The 24,953-nt window shown below is 40.7% G+C and overlaps 1 protein-coding gene and 1 pseudogene across 4 annotated transcripts in view; one reads left to right on the plus strand and one right to left on the minus strand.

The window, feature by feature from the left end:
* The window catches only part of CDK8 (cyclin dependent kinase 8), a 71,108-nt gene extending 52,939 nt beyond the window's left edge, over positions 1–18,169 (plus strand). For 3 of the 4 annotated variants that reach the window (XM_066619673.1, XM_066619675.1, XM_066619676.1), the window contains 7 exons: positions 1,261–1,404; positions 3,281–3,350; positions 4,226–4,298; positions 6,863–6,960; positions 12,489–12,567; positions 13,956–14,114; positions 16,868–18,169. In XM_066619673.1, coding sequence (XP_066475770.1) covers positions 1,261–1,404; positions 3,281–3,350; positions 4,226–4,298; positions 6,863–6,960; positions 12,489–12,567; positions 13,956–14,114; positions 16,868–16,993 — 749 coding nt within the window. In that variant the 3' untranslated portion in view covers positions 16,994–18,169. The remainder of the gene's footprint in view (positions 1–1,260; positions 1,405–3,280; positions 3,351–4,225; positions 4,299–6,862; positions 6,961–12,488; positions 12,568–13,955; positions 14,115–16,867) is intronic. The other variant, XM_066619674.1, reaches the window with a different exon arrangement.
* A 6,458-nt stretch (positions 18,170–24,627) lies between these two features.
* LOC136647193 (5S ribosomal RNA) lies at positions 24,628–24,744 on the minus strand (annotated as a pseudogene).
* Between the last annotated feature and the right edge of the window lie 209 nt (positions 24,745–24,953).

Here is a 24,953-nt window from a genome sequence, read left to right on the forward strand (position 1 = left end):
GTTTAAATCTTCTGTAATGATACATGGGAAGGTCTATAGGTGACCTTCTGTAGGTGATATAGAAGGTGATATAGTTCTTATGGGGAGGAGAATTAGTCATTTAATCCCATCCTTCGCCCTAGGTGTCAGGGTTTGGGTAACTGTAGTGCTAGTCATTTTGTGCTATTTGAGTGCAAGATTAGTACATAGTAATACCACATCCATCCAGTACTTGGATGGACCAGGCATGTTTAATAGCGTCTGGTTGAATCAAGCGAAAAGAATCAGTCTTTCTCAACTTTATTCACCTGATTTTAAAATGCTGCAGCAGCCAAGCCTATACAAGCATGGAGGTCTCTCATGATTCAGTCCCTCTGTCCAGCTGTTGCCTAGTTTCTTTTGCTAAGTGGTTGAGACAAGACCTGCTCCCCAATAATCTTCCTGTCTACAGTGGTCTTAGAGGCCACTTAGAGAAATAAATTTTTTGGAATGACAGAAGTAGATGTGATGTTAAATGCATCGTTTGCCAAAAAGAGCAGGTTTAAAGAAAGGGTGAGGGAGAAAGCAGTGTAACAAGCAAATTAGCTGCAGATACAAAACTTTAATGGTTGGTAAGATGCGAAATGATATTAAAGTCCCTTATCCTACATTTTCATTATAGTAATGTCTGACGGCCCAATCCAATGCTGGTGCATGCTATATCAAGCATTGGATTTGAACACCCTGGAGGTCTCCTCTGGGTAAGGGAGCATTTGTTCTCTAAGTAGCTGGTGCAGATCAGGCCTGGGACAGGGGTTAGGATGCGTGCTCTGTCGTCTCTCCTGGACCTGAAACACCCCCTCCCTACCTCTGGAATTACCTCCTCCTGTGACCCTCCCATTCCCCCCTAGCACCCAGCGCAACACTTACATGCCCTTGAGGTCGTTGGACAGGATGTGGTACCTGTAGGATGTCACAGGTCTTTCCACTGGCACCACTTACTCTCTGGGTGTTGAAAAGCACTTTACGGTGCTTTTACAACATCCACCACCAGCGCTGCAGCTGCACTGCCCAATTATATGATTGGGGTGTGAATATGTAATATATTAAGTGACTGAAGGGCAATTTTTTGAAGTATAATGAGGTGAGGACAGACTTGTCAGGATGTTTTTTCAAGTAGCTTAAAAATAGAATGCTTTGCTTTAAGGTCCCATGATGTGTAATTTGAGAAACTGCTGTTTATCAGACTATGCTCTCTCCTGTTAGAAAAGCTTAATTAATTTTTTCCTCCTTTTTGTAAAGATATTTGGGCTATAGGGTGTATATTTGCTGAGCTACTAACATCAGAGCCAATATTCCACTGCCGTCAAGAAGATATAAAAACGAGTAATCCATATCACCATGACCAGCTGGACAGAATATTCAATGTAATGGGATTTCCTGCAGGTATATATTCTGTTTCTTTATTGTCCGTTTGTTATTGAAATCATCAGATGAAGTATAAGAACAATAGAATGGTCAAAACAATAAAATTATACAAGTATCTGCAGTGTACTCCTCAAAGTAGGATTGAAACAAAATGCAATATAGGCTGCCCACTATATCTGCGGGGGTTCTGTTCTGCCCCCCTTGTTGGATATGGAAACTGGGGATGGGGAAATGTCTACATGGATAGCAGCCCCCCTGTGACCATTACATTACCTTTGTTTTGCACTACTCTACTGCAAGTAGAAGTGCTTGAAGTGTGGGTGCTTCTTTTTTAACAATCTTGCTTAACAGAAGAGCCCAATGTGCAGGCAACAAGCAGGAACTGTCCTGCTTCCCATAAGTCACCCTTTAGCATGCAGGCTGATTGCCTGCACAGTCAGCTCTTCAGTTAAGCAAGATTGTTAAACAAGAAGCACCCTCACTGCAAGTGCTTCTATAATAAAACAAAGGTAATGTAATGGGCGCGGGGGGGGATCCGTGGATATGGGGCCCACCTGTATTGTAAAATCATTCTAATTGTGCCAAACTGGTACATGAATATATGCAGCTTTGTATATAGGTCATTGGCCTTCAGCTTCCGGGTCCTGACCCGCTATGGCTGTGATTCCTTATGTCTAGGTGCCCCAGGCTATTACTAGAATTGTTTCAGATTTTGCCGGAGGAAGAAACAGAGACAATTGAGAGGACAAGAATAGGAGAAAGAGCATCAAGCCAGAAGGGACGAAACACCGTGGATAGAATGTTGCATGTTGGGGGGGAGGCATTAGAAGTGTGACTTATTGTTACTGTTCGGGTTAAATGCAGGACCTGGGTCTGAAAAGCTTGGAGATCACTGCTACACATGAATAGAAATATTGGTGTGCTTTTCACTTTTTTCTCTATCCATTTCCATTTCAAAATGAGGGACATCCTCTTTACACCACATTATATTCTGAATTATTAGAAAGATTGAAAGGAGCAACATCAGCCACTGGAAAATATGATTACAAATCTTTGAATGACGAGACAGATGATATTGCCCCAGATTATGAAGAATGTTATGAAAGAGCTAGTCTCTTTCTATTATTGATGGAAATACGCATTTTCATTGCCTATTTCATGACAAGGAAATGTAAACTGGGAGGCTTAAACATGTCCTTTCAATATCTACTCCTGTAATGCTTAGACATTTGCTTTGTAACAGTGTGTTCTGTGTTTCTCAAACTGTGGGTCGGGACCCCCTGGGTGGGTTGACAACCAATTTCAGGTGGGTCCTTATTCATTTCAATATTTTATTTTTAATATATTAGACTTGATGCTACCATGGCATGTGACTGCACTGGGGAAATGTTACAGATCTGTACTTTTAACAGGCTACTATGTACATGCTTACAATGATAGTAAATGGGATTTACTCCTGGGTAAGTGTGGGTAGGATTGCAGTCTAGGGTTGTCAAAACTCTTCCTGTTTGAGGATGTCACTTCCGGTCATGACATCACATTCCATGGGTCCTGACAGATTCTCATTCTAAAAAGTGGGTCCAGGTGCTAAAAGTTTGAGAACCACTGTCCTGTAGAATTATTACAGTGGTTTGCTAGAGACATTGTATTAGATAGCTTTAATTCTTAATCATGTGTGTTGCTTTGAATTTTTTAAATAGCAAAACAATCCATTTTGTAACTCTAATAAATGATAGATCCGTATTGGGGACTTCTTATCTAGTGCGACTGTGGAAGTTATGAAAGGGGATTATATTTTGTTCACATCTTTTCATCAAGAGTAAGCAGATAGCAGGCATATATCCTATTATCTGTGTAAAGTAATGGAAGAAATCACTTAATGTTCACTTCATAGATAAAGATTGGGAAGATATAAAAAAGATGCCTGAACATTCAACATTAATGAAAGATTTTCGAAGAAATACGTAAGTTAGTTTTTCAGAAATGTTTGCCTTTTTCCCCTTTCTGATGGTTCTTCCTGCATTGGGGGTCCACAAATTCTGTAACTAGATTAAGTTTGCAATTACCCTTCGCATCCTCCTAACACAGGCCTACGAAATTGAGAGCAAGAAAATTTTTTCCCAAAATTTATGGTTGCTTTATATGAATTTTGGCAACAGTTATGCTCTATCACATCTAGTTTCAGAAATATGGCATAGCCTCATTAGTGAATGGGTCAAGCAGCTTCCTTGTGAGGAAAAGGTGGTGACCTGGTTTTCTGGACAAGGACGACTTCGGTTTTGTCTGAATTTAATTTCAGCTTATTGACCCCCATCCATTTTCCATCCGCTCCAGGTAGTGCTCTAGGATCCCAGCTTCCCCTTTGTATTTGATGGAAGAGAGAGCGAGCGAGCTGTGCATTCAGCACACACAACTCCAAATAACCTGGTGACCTCTCCCAGAAGTTTCATGTAATTGTTAAAGAGCATGAGGGCAGTGTTCCTGCTGAGGAGTGCAGCCGTGCACCTCCCAGCAGAGCTCCACACATCATGAAACCTAGGAATCCTGGAAGTTTGGTGGTGATGTCATCGATCAGCGTCCACAGGCAGCATTGTGATGAGTCACAATGCCACACAGCTGTTAAATGGCTCCATTCACTGATGCAGACCCCTTAAAGGGAACACTGCATGGGGGACAAAATAGATCCCTGTGGCATTCGGCAAACCAATGGCAGCTCAGAGCAATTGGATTCTTTGGGAATAAGATCTCTTAGGTTTTATGCTATGCATTAGAAGTAAATTTTCAGTTCAGTTTGATACAAGAGATATTCCATTGTTATAAATCAATGTTTTTCTTTCAGGTATACCAACTGCAGCCTTATCAAATATATGGAAAAACATAAAGTTAAGCCAGATAGCAAAGCATTCCATTTGGTAAGTTTATGTCAAGTATGGACAGACTCACTAATGAATTCATACCTCTTTCTAAAAGTATTAGAGATGCTTAAACAATTATTATTCATTGTATTGAATTATGTGTTCTGTTTTTAGTAAGTGTGATAAATTGCTAATTTGCAATACTGCTGAGATGTTGTTGCAGTGTAACACTGGGCCTCATTTGTGTATAAATAATAAATATTGTGTATAAATAAATAAAAAACACTATTGCTGAGAAGGACAAGCACTTGCTGCCGAGATCCTCCTTTATTCCTGCCATGCCAAAAAGTGCTTCTACTAGAGATTCAGCACTAGAGATTTTTTAGGAAATCGACCTACGCTGTATGTATTTCATAGTGATAATACAACAACATAGAATCTGAAAGTACCTGAAATAAAATCATGAAGAGTTGCCAAGTGCTGGGAATTCAGTGGAATTAGATTGTCTGAGAGGTCTAAGGTAAAGTAGGAAGACTTTGTGTCTGGTTACAAATGCCTCTGCTTGAACATATGTAGGCAGCCTTGTTAACTATTTTATATTTTTTTAATTCATATATTTGTATACAACAATTTTATAGTTTGAGTGTACAAAATGAAATTCTTGATGTTTTTCTTACAATTTAAGGTGAATGAAATACTTATTTAGATGATTCTATACCACTGTTTCCCAGGCTGTCTATCCCCATATTCCAACTGGTGGCTTGGCTCATGGTAGGGGTGAACTTGAGCCAGGGAAGTTTTGACTTGCAGCTCATTTTCTTTGCCACTATGCTTCCCCAGTTTATATGTCAGCAGACCACTTGGGTTGAATGGGTCCCTCCAGTTAGCCTGACCTGTGTTCTATCTATCCGGGAAAGCAAATCTAGTGCTTGGGTATTCTAGTGAGAAGAACATCTCTCTTCCTGCTTGCCTACTTGGTCTTTTTCTCCTTCTCAGCTGTTTGAGGAAGATGGGATAAGTAGTTTGACATTGACATGATCTGGTGTGCTCCCTGGGGCATTTGGTGGGCCGCTGTGAGATACAGGAAGCTGGACTAGATGGGCCTATGGCCTGATCCAGTGGGGCTGTTCTTATGTTCTTATGACATTGCCATGTGATCCATCTTGGAATATGGATCACATGGATAAGCATACAACATCACCTAGTAGACACACGTGTGTACATGTTTCAAAACCAAATATTGTTTTACTGTTGGCTGCCTTTACAACTTCTGTCGCTAAACAGCTGCATTGCTTAAGTGCATCAGATAGTTGTAAAATGTTACAGTGAGAAGTCCTGACCAGTGCTGCCTCTAAGCAGCAGGGACGTGTGGAAACACAGCTCAGAGCTTGGCTTTCCCAGAAGTTGAATGATGACATATGAATTTCATCACCAAGCATCTGCTAACACTGCTGTTCACCCACAGTGGCATTGGACCCCTTAGAGGGAACACTGCTTCAGACCTCTCCAAGTAGGGTTAAAAGAGCAGGCCTAATAGCTGTAATATACACCTCAATGCTGGTGTCTTCCTAGAGATCATTTGTGAATTCTGTTTTAGGATTATTATTTGGAAAGCCCGTCCTCTCTTTAAAGGTTGAAGTGGCAAGTATTAGATCAGCCATTTTCAACCACTGTGCCATGGCACACTGGTGTGCCAAGAGTGGTCCACAGGTGTGCCACAGGAATTTGGGGGAAGGTCATTTATTAATAGGGTCAATGGGAGATGTGAGTTTCCACTGGCAGCGTGGTGTGCCTTGTCAAGTGTCAAAACCTGGTGGTGTGCCTTGACCATTTTAGTGCCTTGTCAGTGTGCCATGAGATGAAAAAGGTTGAAAATCACTGTATTAGATTATCATTTTCAACTAGTATCTTTTTAAAGAAGATTATTTTTTGTTTGCCCTTAATGGCAGGTGGTTAGCAGTTGGATAATCATAACAGAATGTAGATCTTGTACATGTAGTAACTGGCCCACCTCACCCCAGCACTGTCTGTTCTAGTGGCTGTCTGCTGGTATTCATTTGCATCTTTTTAGATTGTGAGCCCTTTTGGGACAGGGAGCCATTTAGTTATTTGATTTTTCTTTGTAAACCGCTTTGTGAACTTTTAGTTAATTATCTTAAAATCAATTAACTTTTATGTTAATTAATCTTAAAATCAATGTCAAAGCTTACTTGGCTGATGCAGTTCAAAGAGGGAAGACTAGCAACTGAACAAACTGTGTTACATATGCTACTTTTCTAATTTGTGTCCTAAATTTTAGCAAGGTGGTAATAATATGCTGTAGCACCCATTCCGCCACTAAAGTATGAAGTATTCTATCATCTCACCAAACACAGCCACCCAAAGTCAAACCTACATCCTAAGTGTTTTAAATAGCCACTGTTTCATTCATCTTTTCCATATTGGCTGGGCCCAAGTTTATTTTGGAGATCACTGTGGGAGAGAATGGAGGTATATAAAACTCAATGGGATTAAATAAATTATTGGCTTTTCTAGGTTGAGCATGCCTGTAAAGCGTGGTGCCACAAATATCTTCACTGGTTTGACAGTACTGAATGTTTTGTGTTTTTAACTATGCTTAGCTACAGAAATTGCTTACTATGGACCCAATAAAGAGAATTACCTCAGAACAGGCTATGCAGGATCCTTACTTCTTAGAAGATCCACTTCCTACATCTGAGTAAGTGATTGGTTTATTAGCTGCTATTCATATTCCTCTTTAAAATGCTTTCTTGCCTTCAGTGTTGAGAGTAGGCATTTACGGAATGGAGTTCTGGCAGCTCAAATTCTATATCTTTGACAAGCTGAAAAACTGCTATAAGCTGAAAGTGCTGAATTTACCGTGTAAACGTAATGTTCGTGTTGGTGTGTTTTAAGAGCCTTTGATCCTGTTAGTCATAGCACTAATCCTGTTATTCACTGGCAGGTTGATTATGCAAGCTACAGATGTTCATAGTCAAAAGCTCACTGCCTACAGGTTCATTTCTCCCTTCTCAAATGCCAGCTGACATTATCTAATTGGTTTGTATTTCTGTATAAAATTAGTGGTTGGGCTGAGTAAAAACTGTTTTTAAATCAGAGTCTGGATGTTGTGTGTATTTGCCCTATTAAGTAATATTTTTAAGTGGCTGTATCACTAGGGATGGTGATATTTAAAAAAAAAAATCTCCCTATTCACTTGGAAGACACGGATTATCCTTTTGTGTCACAGAACTTTACCCTACATAGCAATTCAGTAAATGTGTTTGTGTACTGATCTGAGTCATAATGCCCAGCTTGCTTTTTAATTACTAAAGGTTGTGCAGTGGGTAGAGTAGATTTCTGATAATGAAAGTCACAGGGACATGTCAGCTTCTGAACAGACTTCATTGTTCGCCATTGTATGAACTACCTTGGTTTTAAATGTCCTTGGTTATAGTACACCTTAACTTTGAATCTTATGTTCAAAATAAAACATATTTAAAACTTATTTAAAAAGTACTAAGATGTTAGTTAGTTGCAGAGGTAACTGGTAAGACTGTTGCCTGATGCTTGAGTACACATGTGCATGCTCACATACATGTAGGCAGCCATGAAACTCATGTGTAACAGGGGTCTTTGGATTGTGGCTTGTAGCACATCTGATATCTGATACAAAACATGCATTGATTCTCACATGATATTTGTTAGAAGGGTAAATGTACGATGTATGATAAGGGAAGAGGAAAAAAGTTAAATTACTAGCACTGTTGAGGAGATGCTGTAGCACCTTAAGGAAAAAAGGTCAGAGGGGTGGGAAGAAAGATGCTCACATCTTAAGCAAAACAGTTTGTTTGCCCAGAGTGGCCAAGTGGTTGGGAAAGCTGATACAGTTTCCTGATCTGAATGAGGAGGAGGGAACTCTGGAAGTTGGAGGAAATAAATGGGAATTCAAGCCAAGGTACAAGGTTGTGACTGGTGCTGTGATTCATTGTAGTCTAAATGAGTGAATATAAGCAATAAGTGAACCCTTCAACAAGCCAGAAAGCAGCAATACTACAAGTGTTCACAGGGCACCTTCCCCCACTACTGGGCATCCCATGTAGCAGCGGTATTGGTTAAGGCAAACTGCCTTACAGTCCAGTCTTATGCTCCCCCCCCCACCATTGCAGCAATGTCAAACTAGTGAACATTGTATCCATGGTGGAGGGGAGAGGCCAGGAGGCTTCAGTGGGTAAAGTGGATTTTAAATCCCCTTAGCCCATAAGCCTCCCGACCTGCAGTGGGTCTTCTCGGACTAGTGCTGGCAACTTTGCCAGTGCAGGTCCAAGGAGTGAAAGGGGGTGGGGAAGGGGCAGTGGATCTACAACAGATCCTCCCCCTCCTCATGGCCTTCCTGCCTCCATTATGCACCCTCTCCACTTCTGTACCGTCCTTCTGCCGCCACCCTTGTCATCCTACCTGCTCTGGCAAGTGGAGACTTTCTAGATAGCAGGAGCGGGACAGCGCAGGGCTTCCCATCAGTGCTCCAAGCAATGCACTGACTTGTGTGCTGTCGGAGCACCTTTCACTACAGGCACTGACCACTGTACTGCAGTCAGCAGTGTTGTAGGAGTCTCACCATCATCAGGTGGCGAAGGAAAGATTGGACCCTCAGCCAACTAAAAGAAAGATCAGAGGGTCTTGGACCTATTTTTGACTCACTCTGGAATGGAAGAGTCATTAAGTACACCACTAATTTTGGTGCCTATGTGACAGGAAGATAAGAAAAGCTGAGCCAGAGGCCAAGGATACCAATCTGTATCCATTGAAGTGATTTCTTAGCTGAAATGCTGATGCAGCAACTTTTAAAACATATGTATTCCGTAACAAACGGTGGGGATAATTGTTCATAAGGAAGGTTATGGACGCATCACCCAAATATAATAACTTTGTTTTGTGTGTGGAATTATCCTGCCTGGTTTGTCAAAGTGCTATTTAGTGGTCAGGGAGTGGGTTTTCATTTCCAGAAAAACTCCTTATCCAATCCAGCAGGATAAACTCTTGCAAAATGAGCAGCTAAGTAAAAATGTTAATAATTCCAAGTTTCTTGGGGGCTCCTATCTAGATTTCTACATCACTGTAATTGCTTGATCTTTCCTTTACTTGCATAGATCTTTATTCGATCCAGGTCAATAACTGTCTTCCTATCTATTTGATGCAAAATGCAAGCAAATTCTGTATTTAGTTCTTTATATTTAGTTGTTATATATACTCCATGTTTTGTTAACATCCTGATTTAACTGGGACTGAATTGCACAATTGCAACCTAGTGGAACTCTTAGTTGAAGTATTCATAAAGAGGCCATCACAGGACTGCCCTAGATGAAAGGTATAAATACGCAGATTGGAGAACAGTTGTGTGTTGAGCATATGATGTTTATTGAGAGTTTGCTACATAATGTCTAATACACTAGCACAGTGGTCTGAAGGAGCATGATGCAGTGTATTGATGAAGCTGCAGAACTGCTGGCCCTCTAAGTTGCATGGGTTGGAGATCACCTGTAGGTTGCTTTTTGCTCTTTGGAGAAAAAATGCAGAATATGTGCAGTATTATGAATATGCTGCAGAATAGCACTAGTGTGTGTTTGTCGCTTTTCATTTTCATACACCCCAGAGGTCACTGGTAAATTGAATTAGAATGAGTGTGCATGTTTAAATAATATTTCTTTCATGTTTTATTCTACAAAGTGTGCTAAAAGTGACTTACAGACATAAATCCAAATTGTCAATGCAATAATTTCTACAGTGGACAGACCAAAAATTTTAAAAAACCCTCTAGCAAGCAACAAGAGCAAGTACAGCATCTTTGCTTTCCTTGTTTAGTTACTCAGTGTCTCTGCTGGAAGTAAATCCATTCTAGCACATCCTATAAACACACATTAAATAGAGTTGCATGACTCTGGAATAATAGCCTCCTCAGTTATTCTCTACCAGCTTCGTATCTCTTAACCACATAAATCCCCAAAGGATGTTAGTACTCTTTATTAGCAGTTTGACTGAATAAAAGAAGAAAGGCATTAATGTGGACTTAGTTTAGCTTAGAATTTACCAAGATCTGCACATTCAGGTTCACTTAACCAAGATGTTAGCGTCTATTATTTAACATGCACAAAGAAGGTGAGAATTTGCAGTGAAAGCAGTGTGCTGTTTCTGTTGCTGCCATAGAGGATGTAGTAGGTAGACTGCTTTGGTAGCACATATACTAAAATTGGAATGACAGACAAGGTCCTGCACAAGACTAACATGCCACTTTGTGAAGAGTTCAGTATTTAATTGTACTACTGGCTTCTGATTTTATCTGTTCTATTGTGTTATATTAATTGGAGTTTTTGGCACTTTTACCCTTTAAGCCACTTGGAGAGTCTGCAACACATCCATAGGTGTGGGCTATAAATCTAATACTAATGTGTGGCTACAGACAATCCATAACAATTGTTTTGGATTTAGAAACCAAACCCCTCTCTGATTCTGTGGCAGAAAAACACTACACGGAATTTAGCCCGCATAGCTTCTGGGAACTTAACGACACCATGCAGTCACCTTAGCTGTATTGTTACAAATACACTTGCCTGGGAACTGACCTGTGGTGCAAAGTGAAGCAGGGAATACAACAGCTCAGTGGGGCACAGACACTTTTTATTGGAGGCTGCCATGTGTGAGCAGCAAGAGAGGGCTTATCCTAGTTAAATATACAGTGAATAGACTTCAACCCTGTGTAGAACTGGGCATACAGAAACCTGGTCTAACTGGCAGAGATGCATTTGGCTGACTTGCAGGTGTCTGGAAACAGAAATAGGGTATGACTGCGTATTAACTGGCTTCTAAGTAACAGAAACAGCTAGGCCTATGCAGATATCAACAAGAGGGCTGTATCTATCTCAGGCCATGTAATGAACATTCCTAATTATGCAGGAAAAGCCAGACAAAGTAGATAAAAATAATAATGTTAAGAGGTTAGAACTAGATTACCTTGGAGGTCATCTAGTTCAACCCCCTCCTTGGTGCAGGTGACTGCAACATACCTGACAGATGGCCATCCAGCCTCTGCTTGAAAACCTCCAATAAGGCAGACTATTCCAGTGCCAAACAGCCCTTGCATTTTTGTCACGTCTAGCCTTAAATGTACTTTCCTGTCGTTTCAATCCATTGGTTCTAGTCCTGCCCTCAAGAACCCCACAGAATAAGTTCTGCCCTTTATGTGACAGCCCTTCAGCTCATTGAAAATGGCCATAGTTTTCTCCAGGCTAAACATACCAAGTCCTTTTTAACCATAAGACTTCATTTCTAGACCCTCACCATTAGTTTTCCGTCCTCTGAACACATTCCACCTTATAAATGTCTTCTTTAAAATATGGGGCACAAAACTGGATACAGTACTCCAAGCGAGGTCTGACTGGTGCAGCATAGAGTAAAACTAGTACTACTTGTGATTTAGACTCTTTTGCCTCTGCTAATGCAGCCCAACAATGCGTTTGCTCTTATTGCAGCTGCATCACACTGCAGGCTCATGTTCAGCTTGTGGTCCAATAAAATTCCTTGTTCAAAGGAGAAGATTAGGTTAGGCTGGCATGATTTGTTCTTGACAAACCCATACTGGCTCCTAGAAATCACCCCATTGTTTTCTAAGGGTTCACATTCAGGTTAATCTGTTCTGGGATCTTTGGGGTTATTGATGTCAGGCTGACCAGTCTATTGTTTCCCAGAATATATTTTTCCCTTTAAAAAAAAAAATAGAAATAACACTTGCTCCTCTTCAGGCCTCAGACACTTTGCCTGTTCTTCAGGTGTTCTGAAAGATTAGACAATGGCTCTGAGATCACATCTGTCAGTTCCTTCAGTAATTTGGAGTGTAGTTCATTTGTTCCTAGGCACCTAAATGTAAAGTAACTATTGCTCTGCCTATCTTGAGTTGTTATGCTCCCAGTTCTTTCTGTAGAGAGGGTCTCATTTTATAGAAGATTTTGATGGCCTTCTTAAAAACTGGTTATACTTCTTGGAACACTAAATTCAGTGCCTGAAATCACAAATTGCGAGTATCTTTTAAAACAACACAGTTTAGGTCAGTGTAAACATCACCTGATTGCCATTATTAATCATGGGCTGCAGCAGGATGGAAATACATAATTTAGTAGAAAAGACATGCAAATCTGATAGGCCTCTTCTGTATCTAATTTCTGCATAATTATTGGACTGTTTTGTTTTTTGTAGTGTGTTTGCAGGTTGTCAAATCCCATACCCAAAACGAGAATTTTTAACTGAAGAAGAGCCTGATGACAAAGGAGATAAAGTAGGTATAGAATTGAAGGTTGTGATGGGAGAAGTATTTTTTAGGAGATTTATTTTATTCACTAGGGTTCAACTGTCTTATAATTGCCTGATTGTTTGGAAGAGTTCCTATTCAGGATGGTAATGATGGTTCTCCGTACAAGCATTTTGGGAATAGGCCATAGCTCAATAGTGGAGCACATGCTCTGCATGTAGATCTCAGATTCAATCCCTGGTATCTTCAGGTAGGGCTGAAAAAGAGCTTTTGCTAGTCAGTGTTAGGCAATATTGAGTCAGATGGAGCAATTGATTCAGTATAAGAACCCAATGCTAACCTCCTCCCCTGCTGATGCAGGAGCACTGTATCCAGGGGAAGGGGTGGCTCAGCGGGCTGCAAAGAGGAAAGGGGATTTAAATTCCCTTACTCCTCCATAAGTCTCCTGCTCTGTAATGGGCGCCCTCAGACCTGTGGCAGCAATTTTGCTGGTGCTAGTCCGAGAAGAGGTTTGAAAGAGAAGAGATAGGGCCCAGCATGCACCATTGCACTGGATTCACCCCTCCTGCAGGCTCTCTGCTCCCATTTCATCCCTGTCTCGTGCTGCCACCTGATCCTGCAGCAGTGCTTCCAAAGTGGTCGCACTCTGTGCTCTGTTGGCAGCCATTTTTAGACAGAGTTGTAACACCCTGCATGCTGTAAAGCTCTGTATTCACTGGCTCAATTGTATCTGGGTTTGTGCCTTTAAACAGCTTCATGTGTTCATGTTTCATTTGATTTATCACAAGGCACAGGATAATGTTGCCCTTCAAACTTCATATATAACCCCCGATTGTCACATTTTCTTAAATTATTTTTGACCGCTAATTATAACATAAAAGAGGTTAATTGACATGAAGATTATAATCTGCCTATGAATTATAGCCCAGTCCTATCAAGCAGCTCTGTGACTGGAACTAGCATTCTGTTTAACCCAGCTAGTTTAGAATCGGCATTAGTCCAGTGGAGAAAGTTAAAATGAAGTGCATGTGTAGGGGAACGGCGAGCTGGTTGGTACAGGGGTGAGAAAGGGCAAAAATTGCTGGGGGGTAGTCAACAGATAAGTTATATTTCAGGGGGCAGTTTGACCTGGGCTGCCTTATAGGTAAAGCTGGGTGCATATTATCAGTCTGTCTTATTACTGAGCACTGGGGTATGAGATTCCACTCAGATATTTACTCAGAAAAAAAATAATTAGGAGAGCACTCTATGGTATGTAAGTATTGTTAATATTTGCCTCTGATTTGTTTGAATGTGTTTGAAAATGCAGGTATTTAAATAGTGGTTTGAGCCTCATTTAGCCTTGTATCAGACTTCGTATTTCCTGCGTATGAACTGCTTCTGAGTTGTATCTTGTGTTTCTTTAACCATTTGAGAAGAACCAGCAGCAGCAGCAGGGCAATAACCATACAAATGGAACTGGTCATCCAGGGAACCAAGACAACAGTCATACACAAGGTCCTCCCTTGAAAAAAGTGAGAGTTGTTCCTCCCACCACTACCTCAGGTGGACTTATTATGACCTCAGACTATCAGGTATCTTGGTTTTCAACTTGCTTGTTTTGATTTTGGTATGCCACACTTCAGAAGATTCCTGTTTACGAAATCAGAGGCTCTCAGTCCATAGCTGCTCTGCATATAAAAGTTGTTTTTATTATGTCTGGATGAATTTTTGAATTGGGTTAAACTAGAGTGTGTTCATGCTTTTCTGAAATTTCATTGTTTTGAAGTTTTGCCATCTACTGCTGTCAGTAAACTGTTTCATTGATACTATAGGATTAATCTTAGGGACTTTGCTAGGTTGGCATAATGAGCACTTCATAGAACAACCAGAGTGAACAAGCGTCTCCATGTACAACATGCAAGTTCTTACTATGCCTCACTTAAGACACCACTACCACTGAATGCATGTAAATAATTTTACTTACATGCATTTGGCAGTGGCAGCAAAACCCACAAGTGCTGTTCTAGCACTACTACAGATCCCCAGTTGGGTCGCTACCCTTCTTATGGGGATAGCATCCCAAAAGAAGATTGGTAACCACTGTACTAAAGCATGGCTGAGATGCATTCAGAATCCTGGACAGAAGCAGTGGAGAAGAAATTGCCAGCTTCGGAAAGAGAGGCATTGGTCTTTGTTGGGCAGTAAAGGAGAAAATATCTCTCAGGAACCTCCCTCTTCTGCCACTGGGTCTTCTGCTACTGGAAATAGGAATAAGTGGGGAAAAGGTAGAGGCTCTCAAAAATGGCAGTACCTCTTGTGAAATCTGGGTATCTCAGTGTTCATCCATAGAGGTGCTTCACAATGCATATTCACCACTTGATGGCAGCATCATGTAATTATTTCAACATGTGAATGTGTCCTCTCAGAAGGAACTTGTCACTTTACATCTTATCAAGTACAGTGGAATCAGTTCACACATTCAGATGTTAGAATTTAGTAATATGGAGCAATACAGGACTAGTTCACTCATAGATCTATAAAACAGATGGACTGTTGAGCACAGTTTCTTTTCACTCTATCCCTTCTCATCAAGCAGCTCCATGGTTTTTGCTCCATTACCTGCTTTATGCTTTACAATTCTAGTGGTAGCCATTTGCTGATGGGATAAAAAGGATGCCTGAAGCCCAAAATAGTACTTTCCCTCTGTTCCATAATCAGTCTTTAACAACTGGAACATACATTAAGAAGTCTGTTTCCCAGGTCTATGTCTGTAACAGGAAAGAAAAGTAAAATGTTCTGTAGGAAAACAAAGGGCATGATAGCTAGAAAGGCAACCTCCACATTCAGTGGCAATATTTCTTTGATCACTGGAGATGACTGTCATTGTGCTCCACTTGTGAGCTTCCCTATGGCATCCTGTTGGCCTTTGTTGAATGTTGGACCTTCTGTATGGTCCCAGACTCTTCATAATCTCTCAATATGTTGCGCTGATTTCCTGACTCTAGTAAATTTCTAGTAAATTACCCATGTTAAAGGTTTTGGGTGACTGCAGATGAATATGTCAAATATCTTAGTAGCCTACTTGTCGTGCCCTATACACTTGTCACTGAATATCTTGAGAGGAGACTCTTTCTGGCCCTTTAGTTTTAAGGAGCTAATGTATAAATGATGCTCACAGTGAAAAGGTTGATCAGGTGTGTTAATTGTTTAAGAAAACAAACCAAAAAGAGGCAGAATAAGGAGGCGCAAGAAAACCAGTGGTGCAGTCCAGCAAGACTGCACAAGCAGAGACTCTTCCATTAAAATTAAGCTGCTGGTAATGAGTGTGTATATGCACTTACCTGAAAGAAAAAGGAGCTTATGGTTTTATATCCAGCAGCTTAATAGGAAAACCTGGAAAGTTGAAAACACAAGATCTCATACAGAAGTCATATAGGCATGAGAACCATTGAAGTGTTAGGTGCACACTGTTTGGTTGTAACACTGATCTTTCAAGTTGGGCAGAAGTTTTGAAAACACACTCAGTTCAGAGCAGGTTTGAGAGGGATGTTTGCCTAGAAGCAATTACAACTTGCTTTGAATGGGTAGTTTTAGGTATATCTCCACCTTTGCTCTAATAGTGATTGTTTTACTAGGTGCATTTTTATACTTTAAAAAGTTTTGTGTAGGAAAATTCATCTGAGAACAAAAGGAAGTCAATTAAATTGTATTGAAAGCTTTGGTGTGCATTGTTAGGAAGAGCCTCAGATGGATAGAGTTCTTAGAAATGCTTAGCATTTCAGTATCTAAATGGGATGCTAGACTGTGGGTGGGAAATGTATACCAGAAGACATTTCTGCTTATGGTTGTTGAGTAAATTTGAAAATATGACTATTTCATATACTTGGGCCTGCACATATTAAATAGAACAGCTTTTCAGCTTTCAAGATTTTAGTATCTTAATCAAATTGTTACATCCATTTGCATCTTGGTGGAAGCACAGTGGGCTTATTCCCCCTTACACCTATAAGTGTTAATCATGCAGTGGAGAATCATCATAATCTTGACATTTTAAAAGCCTTATTGCAGGTTTTTTATACTGTCGCATTTGCTTTTGAGTAGTGCGTGCTCCAGTAGCTTACTTAGAACATGCCTCAGGGTAGGGAGCTGTATTTGACCTGCATTATGTGCTTCCCTTAATAAAAATGATTCCACATATCTCTTTGGTTCCAAGCACAATGGTTAATGCAGAAGGTGCTTTGAATACCCTGAGAAATGCACAGCAGGTTTTCAAATAAGTCTGGAAGGACATTTGAACAGCAACAGTGTTTTAATTTTGTCTCCTCTCTGTTGCATCATCTTTCAGCGTTCCAATCCCCATGCTGCCTATCCAAACCCTGGACCAAGCACATCACAGCCACAGAGCAGCATGGGATATTCAACTACCTCCCAGCAGCCTCCACAGTACTCTCACCAGACGCACCGGTACTGAGCTGCACCTGAATAAAGTCAATGCACTGTTGCTAAGGCTGTAGGACTGGCCGTGCTGCTGTCTGCCTGGAACCTGGCTTGGGCCACAAGAATGTACTGTAACTATCACATTTTCAAAATGTCTGATAGCCAAGTTCCACTACTTTTCACAGGCTGGGAGTAGTGGCTCCCTCAGATTGTACCCGTTTATGGAATTAGACTTGAAAAGAAAGTACTAGCACAGTTTGTGTTGTGGATATGCTACTTCCATAGTTTACTTGACATGGTTCAGACTGACCAATGCATTGTTTTCAGTGACAGTCTGTAGCAGTTGAAGCTGTGAAATGTGCTAGGGGCAAGCATTTTTGTTGTTGTGAATTCTATTGATGTTAACAACATTATCTGACCAATAGTACACAAAATCTCTTAACTGGTATTTGAAGCATACAGTATGTGTTAATGAGATGAAAACAAACTAACCATGGCTCCAATTGAGAGAATTTTGATATACACTGATTTTTAGTGACTTTTTTTTTGTGGGTTGATTCATTTTCCACATTGATCAATGTTTTATGACCAACAAAATTTGCTACAAGGTTTTTTTAAAGACACAATAAAAACAAACATGAACATTTTTTCCAGCAGATTTATAGGCCTCCCAAAGATTAATTTTCAACATATGTTTATTTTGTTCTCAAATCTATGACTTGACTGGTATTAAAGCTGCTATTCGATAGTAAATGCGTGTGTTATTGAGATAAACCTGTTTGGTTCAGCAAACAAACTAAAATGATTGTCATAGACAGTGTTTTATTTTTCCTGTTGGTGTTACTGACTTGTGAGCATGCTTTGGAATTAAAAAGCATGAGTGACGTTCCCTGCAAAAAAAGAAAAAACAAACAAACAGTGCGGCATTCATTCAGATATTTTTGTCATGATTTTTGAGACCTGGCTTGATGTAGTGGATTTTAAATTTTGTTAATTATTTTTAAATATGTTCGCACGTTTGTTTAGGGGCACTCTTATTAAAGCAAAGGATTAAGGTGTTAGGAGAACCTTAGAATTTGAGGAAGAACTATACCATACAATGTACTGTATCAAACTATTTTACATGAATGACGCAGGTATTCCGAATTTAAAAAAATCAACATTGTTAAAAACAAGGTGTTACGTAATAAAATTATTTTTCATAAATCTGCATATGATTTTTGCCTGTGTCTTTGTTAGTTGACACTAAAAGTGTGCACCCAGTCTGCACAGATTTATTTTCTGACAAATGTGTAATTTGCCTATGTATAAAGAGAATCACTGGCAGAAACAGTTGGGGTGTCAGGCGCATACATATTAAGGATTGGCTTTGAGAACCTTTGCCAGTTGCATGCTTCACCTTTGTTATAGTTCAAACTCCTCATCTGCAAGTTTTGGTTATGTACCTGCTTTCAAGGAACTGCTTTTACCTTAAGGGCAACAGCTGCTGCTAAACTTGTTATTGAGTAAGTAAGCCTCAATTGGACCTGTTGGAAGAGGTACTGCTTCTTTTCACATGTGAACCTGCCTTCTCTTCAGTCAGACAATTGGTGCATCTAGCTAAATATTGCCTACTACACGGACTGGCAGTGGCTCTCTAGAGCAGGAGTGTCAAACTCATTTCATACAGTGGGCCAAATAGCATTCATGATGCCTGCTGAGGACTGGAAGTGATGTTGTAAAGCAGGAAGTAATAAGCAGGTCGTGACCAGAAATAAGCACTTTCTTCTCATTTAGGAACTCAGCTGCAAATTTCAGATCAGAAAATATACTCAAGATTTGCATATTTTCAAGACACTTCAGCCCAGCTCAACAGCTGAGAGCACCTGATGGTGGTGCTAGGAGAGCCCAAGGGCTGGATAAAGAGCTTCCGCGGACCGTATCTGATCCCCAAGCCTTATGTTTGACACCTGTGCACTAGAGTTTCTGCTGGAGATCTCACTACCTGGAGAAATCAAGGATTGAATCTGGGACCCTCTCTCAGACATACATGTGCTCTTCCAATGAGCGATGACCCTCCCCCCCACATGCGGAGGCAGACATGTGCTATGACTTCAACATGGGGGTGAGCAGTAGGGTTCTATGGCTTGTTCCAAACATGGCACTATTTTAATAAAGAATGAACTTATGAATTGGGATTGTATAGAATAATGCTGGTGACAGATTGTGCATTACATTCTATTGATTTTTTTGGCCATGTGTTTTTTAAAATACCTTTTTGGCATAATCATTGTAACAAAGTATCAAAACCCAATTTTCGCCGTAGAAAGATCCATCTGACAACTCCTGTACTCATTTTCTTCTGTGTTTATTCTGATAGTAATACACCTTCTTCCCAGATTTTAAAATGTGAATGCTCAGCCCCTGCAACTCTGTTTATTTCACGGTTTAGCTGTCAAGAGTATTGGATCTGAACTTCAAGGGATCAGTGATAATCACACTGTGTATGTGTAAGGTTCTAGGTTCAATCCTGGCAACTCAACGTTAAAAGGTGGCAGGGCTATTAGGAAAGACATCTGCCTGAGGTCTTAGAAAACTGCCATTACACAGCTCTGGATTGGATAGTCCTTGCCACAAGCTCACCTACCCATCCATTCATGAAAAAAGCATCCAGCATTTGGAGCATCATAGCACTGAAGGTTAGGATACAACCCAGGATTAAGCCCCCCAAATGGATGAATGGTTAAAATTATTAGCAATGTCCTCGCAGGAAAAGCACGTATTTGTTGAACGCATGAACGTGCCTTATACAGAAAGATCATGGGTATGTCTAGCTTAGTATTGTCTAATCTGATTGGTAGCCACTCTTCAAGGTCTCAGGTAGAGAAGTTTTCCAGCCCTTTGATAGAATTGAAAGCATGATTTATTCTTAGCTACAGTTTGGGGAATTGTTCCTACTAACTTAGAGATTTCTATCTTTTTCCACTGCATATTCTGCTTTATTTTTAAGGTTGTATGTATACAGTACAGTCTGCACATAGTGTCAGCGTGCAGTGCATTGGTTAGAAGTTGAGGCCACCATTGTCTTGGCTCTATTCATAACAGGGTTCTTCTCTTCCTGCTATGGTCATCATGCATTCCTGATCCTTTCCTACCAGTTATCCCTATTCCAAGTACTCAGGGGGTTCCTCCTTCAGTACTTCATTCCTACAATAGGAAAGAGGCCAACCCATACCAAGAGCAGAATATGTCTGGGAAAAACTGTAAGTTTTGTCAGTGTTCATTATACTGCAATGATCAGTAGTGTAAGAGGCATGGTGGTTATTGTGTATGTTTGCTGAAGAATACTTGTTTATACTGTTGTGAGCAGCCCATAGAATCAAGAAAGTAATCCCTGTGCAATTAATCTGCACCAATCATTCTGCCTGCGATAAGGGGCCCCAATGCAATAATTAGCAGTTAGCTCCCCTGGAAAAGCAAGATGACCATTTAATGCAATATTATTTTACTTAAAAGGGAATCTTGCATATGAAAAAATGCCTTGCAACCCAGTTTGGGCTTTTAACTGAACATATCATTTAGACAATTTGACTGCTAATAAATATTTGAGATAACTGCACTCCAGAGATAGTTGTTTCATGTTTCCTTTCTAACAAATGAGCAAGTTGCTGCTTCAGAGATCCAGGCTCTTGTTATATAGTATCTGTCATGAGTAAAATGCCTCAGGGTGATACACATTTAATAGAGGGGGGTTAATATGTTGGTGATTTATCTCATTGTGGTAAGATCTTGCCTGAAAGTCAGTAATCCCAGGAGCTACATTTAAAAGCATTCAGTGAGGATGATTTAATAGGGCTGCTCACACTAGCCAAGCATTCAAGAATTTAAGTAGCAATCTCTGTATAAAAGAAACTAGAAGTCAGGGAGTTGGAACTTTTCCCCAAGGTGGGCAGTTGGCCTCTGTAATTTGTTAGGATGTGTAGCCAGAGTCACTAGACTTCTAATACTAATGGCTACAGATGACCTAGAAACAACCATGTTCAGTGTTTCATGTGTGAGATATAAACAGGATCATCACCCTTTCCTAGTGAGATGCCCAGAGGTACCAGGCTGGTATCTATTGAAAACAGAATGCTGCACTCAAGGACCTTTCTTGGATCTAACAAAATAATTCTGAGCCTTTTTAGGCTTTGCTTCTATAAATTTCCCCGGTCAAGAGGCTTTGCCTCAAACTGCATTAGGGCATTCTCTTTCTCCTAACCTCTACATCCTGTTAAATGTTCCTAGAGCTGGTGTTATCAGTGCTTCACTTTCTGCTAGTTTTTCACTTTTTTGTTTCTTTTGCTTTTTCAAGATGAGATTATAAAATACATGAGAGAAGGATAATGTCTTGCTATGTAAAGAGCAATCTAGTTTAATATAGATAAGAAGGACGATAGTTTCAAAACTGGTAAACCAAAAGAGCCTAATGCTCACTTCCTTTTGGAGACGAACTCTGCAATCCAGCTCTGCTAGTGTTAAAACTCAAGAATGGCTATTTGTTTTGAGTTCCAAACCAATAGAAACTATTCCTAATGTTGGGTCTGTGACCATAAATAAAGGATGATGATGAACTATTCCTGAAGAACCTTTTGTTTTAATAGCTGGAGCTCACTTAGAAGCTGTGGCTGAATTATTAAAGATGTAGGAGATAAAGTCTGAGCAAGAACATGACCCAAAAGGATGAGCAAGTAGACAGGGCTGAACAGAGTTCAGGTTTCGCTTAAAACCAATTTTAGGTTGGCTGAGTGAAACAAAGGATAACCCTCAGCCTATAGACTTTGCAAGTGAGCTACTGACTTTTCCATGTGTCAGTAGCTGTGAAGTTGAAGTCAGTGAAAGTAGAGAAACTCCTGATACTTGGGTTATTGCACATTCTTAATTTGCATCCACAATTTGCAGTTGTGGAGTTGAAAAACTCATGTAATTCTGCGTCAGTTAGGAAACAAAACAAGACTCTCCCTTTTAATTAATCCCTCTGATTACCTTTCTTGGGAATCACGAGAATCTTGGGATTCTTGGGAATCACGAGAGGACAGGTCCTCTTGTGGATTGAGAACTGGTTGGAGACCAGGAAGCAGAGAGTGGGTGTCAATGGGCAATTTTCACAATGGAGAGAGGTGAAAAGCGGTGTGCCCCAAGGATCTGTCCTGGGACTGGTGCTTTTCAACCTCTTCATAAATGACCTGGAGACAGGGTTGAGCAGTGAAGTGGCTAAGTTTGCAGACGACACCAAACTTTTCCGAGTGGTAAAGACCAGAAGTGATTGTGAGGAGCTCCAGAAGGATCTCTCCAGACTGGCAGAATGGGCAGCAAAATGGCAGATGCTCTTCAATGTCAGTAAGTGTAAAGTCATGCACATTGGGGCAAAAAATCAAAACTTTAGATATAGGCTGATGGGTTCTGAGCTGTCTGTGACAGATCAGGAGAGAGATCTTAGGGTGGTGGTGGACAGGTCGATGAAAGTGTCGACCCAATGTGCGGTGGCGGTGAAGAAGGCCAATTCTATGCTTGGGATCATTAGGAAGGGTATTGAGAACAAAACGGCTAGTATTATAATGCCGTTGTACAAAACTATGGTAAGGCCACACCTGGAGTATTGTGTCCAGTTCTGGTTGCCGCATCTCAAAAAAGACATAGTGGAAATGGAAAAGGTGCAAAAGAGAGCGACTAAGATGATTACGGGGCTGGGGCACCTTCCTTATGAGGAAAGGCTACGGCGTTTGGGCCTCTTCAGCCTAGAAAAGAGACGCTTGAGAGGGGACATGATTGAGACATACAAAATTATGCAGGGAATGGACAGAGTGGATAGGGAGATGCTCTTTACACTCTCACATAACACCAGAACCAGGGGACATCCACTAAAATTGAGTGTTGGGCGGGTTAGGACAGACAAAATAAAATATTTCTTTACTCAGCGTGTGGTTGGTCTGTGGAACTCCTTGCCACAGGATGTGGTGCTGGCGTCTAGCCTAGACGCCTTTAAAAGGGGATTGGACAAGTTTCTGGAGGAAAAATCCATTATGGGGTACAAGCCATGATGTGTATGCGCAACCTCCTGATTTTAGAAATGGGTTAAGTCAGAATGCCAGATGTAGGGGAGGGCACCAGGATGAGGTCTCTTGTTATCTGGCGTGCTCCCTGGGGCATTTGGTGGGCTGCTGTGAGATACAGGAAGCTGGACTAGATGGGCCTATGGCCTGATCCAGTGGGGCTGTTCTTATGTTCTTATGAATCTTCAGAGGTCTCAATTTCAGAAAAATAGATGCAGAGTTCTTCCAGACAACAAAATGTTTCCCCAGGATGCTGCCTTCAGTTGAGTGATAGTCTCTTTCTTTCTCCTTGTCTACCTTTCTGCTGCTTCACTGGCCACGCCTGTCCCACTGGGGAACCCTGCACGGGTGTAGCATTTGAATGTAACTTCTATGCACAAATCCAACCTATGCAGATCCAAATCATGTGGTTGATTCTCTGTTTCCATGAAGAAACTCAGTTACACTTTCCAGGCCAATCTACATTGGATGTTTTACATACAGTATATGCTTTACTCAACGGTGACACTCAAGCATGGATGTTATCCAAGAGGATGTACCAATGCTGAAGGCACATAACCTATCACGTGTAGGGAGAACATCAATCTGATCAGGCTGTGTGTCATGTTCCATTTTAGTGTCACCACTCTGAAGCAGGAGCTCAGCACTCATGCAAGATGTGCCTGGACTTTTCTATTTCAAGCTCACCATATGTAGTTTTTCTTAAACCCACTAGAGGGCAAGTTTCTCAACATGTTTAAAAATAAGTTTTTGGATAGTACTTTAAGAAAAACAAAACACCATCAGACCTTTAAACGGCACAAGACCACATACACATACTTTCTTCTGCAGAAAAGTTATTTAAACAAAGTATTTCTACAGATTTCTCGTTGTAAATGTTTTCACCTTAGTGCTACCCTGATATTTAGCCTGAACTTATGCAGAATGATTTTCAGCTAATGGATGGAAGTGGATGCAGGAAAAGAGCATCTCGGGAACTGGAAGAAGTAAATACATTATGGCAAAACCGGAAGTAAAGAATTTCCAAAGTTATGGAGAAGTTTGCTCCTGAGATGAGCCCAGAAGGACTATTAAATATCTCAAAGGATTGCTTTCTCCAGGGTTGCCCAAATATTGAATACTGAATTAGAATCGACTTCTGGTATTGGATCAATCAAGAGAGCAAGAATGCAATCGATATGGGTGTAACTGTGCTACTGTGGCAATTTGGTCATGGACATGAGAAATAAACACTTTAGCAAATAGTTGATTTGGAGGATCTTTGACCTGGCCTGCTTTTCATAACTACCAAGGGCAACAAACTGTTCATTCCCATATGTGGTGTTGTCATGAGATCTGTCTTCCTCTCTTGGAATTCCAAGAGCTTCTACTTCTTATATCTCAAAAGTAATGTTCTGCTGTAGATCATTCCAGAGACAAATGGTTGCCACAGGGATACCATTAGAAGAGACTGTGTATGCAGATGTGTGCTGCTACCTTGCAATTATTCAGTGGGAGAACTTCTGTCTATGGCCAGTTCACTAGTTCTACACACTGAATAACTTCTTTTAAACAATTAAATGGTTGGCAACCTTCAGTCTCGAAAGACTATGGTATAAGCCTACAGCACCCGGTATTCCCAGGCGGTCTCCCATCCAAGTACTAACCAGGTCTGACCCTGCTTAGCTTCCGAGATCAGACAAGATCAGGCATGTGCAGGGTAACAGTTGCTGGCAGCAACTGAATTAGACTGAATCAGACTAATTAGACTCAGACTAAATCAGACTGAATCAGACTGATTAGACAATTAAATGAACTTGGGTACTAAGCAAGCCTGTAAAAAACACAAGATCTTCCAGAGATGCTCTAGCCCAGCCATTTTCAACCACTGTGCCGTGGCACACTGGTGTGCTGCGAATGGTCCCCAGGTGTGCCGTGGGAATT

Source organism: Tiliqua scincoides, chromosome 3, assembly GCF_035046505.1.
Source record: "Tiliqua scincoides isolate rTilSci1 chromosome 3, rTilSci1.hap2, whole genome shotgun sequence".
Classification (NCBI taxonomy): domain Eukaryota; kingdom Metazoa; phylum Chordata; class Lepidosauria; order Squamata; family Scincidae; genus Tiliqua; species Tiliqua scincoides.